The sequence below is a fragment of the Bos indicus genome, chromosome X (assembly GCF_029378745.1).
Source record: "Bos indicus isolate NIAB-ARS_2022 breed Sahiwal x Tharparkar chromosome X, NIAB-ARS_B.indTharparkar_mat_pri_1.0, whole genome shotgun sequence".
NCBI lineage: Eukaryota > Metazoa > Chordata > Mammalia > Artiodactyla > Bovidae > Bos > Bos indicus.
In genome coordinates, this window is record NC_091789.1 from 79,597,490 (window position 1) to 79,601,195 (window position 3,706).

The 3,706-nt window shown below is 45.7% G+C and overlaps 1 protein-coding gene across 1 annotated transcript; it reads left to right on the top strand.

Moving 5' to 3' along the window:
- The first annotated feature begins 252 nt into the window (after positions 1-252).
- Positions 253-2,532, top strand: RTL3 (retrotransposon Gag like 3). The gene is given in 5 exon segments (XM_070785054.1): positions 253-322; positions 325-533; positions 970-1,446; positions 1,448-2,049; positions 2,205-2,532. Coding segments are annotated over 5 exon segments (1,686 nt in total).
- The last annotated feature ends 1,174 nt before the right edge of the window (positions 2,533-3,706 follow it).

Consider the following 3,706-nt stretch of genomic DNA (forward strand, 5'->3'; position numbering starts at 1 on the left):
ATTATTTATTTCTAATGAGTGCTTTCCACAGTTTCTGATCCTCAGATCACACTCTCTTCACAGTGTATCTAATATCTCCCTTTTCTGAGCTCCAGAGGCTTGTTAATCAATTTTGGTGGGACACAGATCCCCATTTTCTGGAAAGCTCACGGAGCCTGATATCTGCCTGTGAGGAGCTTTTAGAAAGACCTCACAAGCACTCACCTACTCTCTCAGCAGCAAACTGCCAAACCAACCTCATTTCCTTAAAAGATGATGGAGGACTTAGCAGCATCCTATATTGCTCTGAAATCAGAGAATGAAATTCTGCAGGCTCAAGTCAGCAGCTGATGGAGGAAAATGCTGCCTTGCAGTCCCTCATTCAAGAACTCCAGAAGCCCCAAGCAGCCAAGGAGGATGAACCACTCCAGGAGACCCAGAGACTCCCAGAGCCCCCTGGATTTTCTAGCAGTCTTGGAACCCCAAGAGCCCCCAGATGTCGAGGAGTCCCAAAGCCCAGAGAGTCTCAGGACCTCCAAACCTGGGAGACCTCAGCATTTCAGGATCCCCAAAAGTCCTTGGAGCCCCTAGCATCTCCAGGGTGCCTGGAGCCCCCAGCAACCCAAGATCCCCAAGCACCTCCAATAATCTACAAACTTTCAGGAGCCTGGAGATCCTGAAAGCCCTCGGAGGCCAAGGAGCCTCAGAAGCTCCCAATGGCCCAGGAGGACCATGCTGCTGCTAAGTCGCTTCAGTCGTGTTCGACTCTGCGCGACCCCATAGACGGCAGCCCACAAGGCTCCCCCGTCCCTGGGATTTTCCAGGCAAGAACACTGGAGTGGGTTGCCATTTCCTTCTCCAATGCATGAAAGTGAAAAGTGAAAGTGAAGCTGCTCGGTCGTGTCCGACTCTTAGCGACCCCATGGACTGCAGCCTACCAGGCTCCCCCGTCCAGAGTACTGGAGTGGGGTGCCATTGCCTTCTCTGCAGGAGGACCATAAACCTCCAAATTTCAAGGAGGATCAGAAGTCCCCAGATACCCAGAATGCCCCAGCAGGCCAGGAGCCCCAGAAATTAGAGCCCTGGCACCCCTCAAATGCCCAGGAGCTACAGGAGGCACCAAAATGTCAAGATACCTCTAGACACATGGAATTGTTTGAGTTTCCTGCTCCCCAGGAGCTCCAGGATCCTAAACATGCCCAGGAATTCCTAGGACTCATAACATCCAAGGAGTCCCTGGACAGTCTAACAGCTGCTGAAACAACAACAGCTTCAGAGTTTCCACAGTCTTCCAATGAGTTAAAGGATGAAGCTTTCCTCCTAGAATATTCTTTAGCCTTCAGTAGGGATACCCAGAAGATTCCTGAGTTTCTGGTTCAATTGAAGAGTTCCATGAGAGTCAGAGGGTGCTTGTATCCCACCAAAGCAGCTCTGGTAAGCTTTGTTGGCAACTACTTCTTAGGTAAAGAAGAAAAGTTGTTCCAGCTGTTAGTGGTTCCAGCTGTTAGCAGATATCCAAAGCCCCCTGCTGGAGCAATTTGAAAGTTTCATGCAAGTGCTTCAGGATACTTTTGACAATCCAGAAAACATGGAAGATGCCAACCACCACATCCCTAAGCTCTGCCAACAAGAAGACCATGTCCACCAGTATGCAACCCACTTCCACCTCATTATTCAAGAACAAAATTTGGGTGAAAGCATTCTCTGAATCCAATTTCAGGAAGGGTTTGCCAGTTCTATCTGAAGTGAACTGTCTCACACAAGCCCAGCTACCAATCTGTCTGATCTGATCACCCAATGCATCTCCCTAGAAGAGAAGCTAAGTGGTAAACCTGATCCAAGTCCACAAGATGCAAGTCCCTCTGAGGAGAGAGCTGGACTCAAGAGTTTACCAGCTGAAAACCAGCCAGTGCAGGCTTCAAGTTGTCACCAACACCTCAATGAAGCTGATCGAGCCCGCTGCCGTGAAGGCCACTTGTGCCTCTACTGTGGACATCCTGGTCATTTCACCAGAGACTGCCCTGTCAAGCTTCATCATGCCCAGCAGGTGGGAAACATCGAGGCCCTGTGGTAAGGGGGAACCCGGGCAGGCCAATCTACAAATATTCATCCCCCTCACTTCCAGTATCCATATTTCATACACTATGGTTTACCGTTGAAATCCGACCGGGAAGACGACAGCTCTTTGAGCAAGCTACAGTGGATTCAGGCTCCTACAGAAACAGCATTGACCATTCTGTGGTTCCTCAAGAGAAGCTGCCCATTCGCAGTAACATCTTTTCTCTGATGCTGGAAACTGTAGATGGCCATACATTGATTAATGGACCTATAACCAAGGAAACACCACCTGTTGAAGTTAAAATTGGAAACCATGTTGAAGAGCTCCAGTTTGACATTATTCATGCACCAAGGTACCCTCTGATTCTTGGAATCCACTTGAAACACATGATCCTAACATCGAGTAGAGTACCCACACTATATCTTTTACATCCTGTTATTGTCACTACAATTGCTTCAGGCACAGGTGGAATAGAAGACATCATGATGAAATAATTGCTGGGTAGATTCTTTGTCCTAGTGACTACTCCAAGAAACCTATCTTTTGTAACCTCAGCTGTCATCAGCATTTGCTGCTCCCAGAATCTTCCACTGAATCTCTGGCAATGAACTAAGGCTACCTGTACAACAACCCTGCCTCGGATTGTGAACTGAACCTGATAACTTTGAATTACATTTTTTTCACCAATCCTTCATGCCCCCTTCTTTGAACCCTACATTAATGTGGGCCTGTTTTAATTACAATTTATTCTAACAATATGCATGAAGATAATAGAAACTAACATCTAAAAATGTAGTTGTTATATTGACTTGATTTTTTCCTTATCAAGATTTTCTTTATCACAACAATTGCAGCATATTTTCAATAAAGAAAATAAATTTGCAAGTGATTTTTTAAAAAACCAATAAACTAGTGCAAATTCTACTAGTGTTTTAATTATTTCTTGGTTTAGCTGAGTGAATGAATAAGACACAAGTAAATTAGGAGGGAGAGAGGAAAGTAGGAAGGGAGGGAGGGAATTGAAAAGTCTCAAAGCTTGAACATTCCAGGAGTAGTGACATGTCAGTGAGTGATGGGGTACAGGAGGATGGACAGAGCAGAGGACTGGTTGGAGTGGAGGTAGACTGAATGAGAAATGGAGGGATTAGAGAGAGGATAGAGGGAAAGTTTAGAAGAGGGTTTGGGAAAATTAGAAGGAGGTTGAAAAGGATTCAGATGAGAGTTAGGAGCTGCTGAGAGCAGGGGTGAGAGGAAGGGTGAATTCCTACAAAATTAAGGGCATGAAGACAGAGACATTGAGCAGCTTTGAAAGCACACTTCTTGGACTTCATAAATTAACCAAACAAAGAAAGACCCTGGAGAAAATAATGAGATCCATCAGTAACCAAGATTTCCTGATAAAGTGACAAGATCTTATTCCCTGCAGCAGGGAAATTTGCCCTAGAGTTTACACCTATTAATGTGTTTTTGTTGGTGCACAGGAGCAGATTGGAAGGAATCAGCTTTCAACACTTGCAGATCATAGTAGCCAAGTATATCTGCTCTGCTAGACAGGCTGCTTGCATGACACACAGAGTCAAGTCAAGGAAAGTAACTTGTGTTCTTATGGACTTGAGAGGGGCTAATGTCCCAACTTAAATCACACAAACAGATGAACTACAGGGTTGG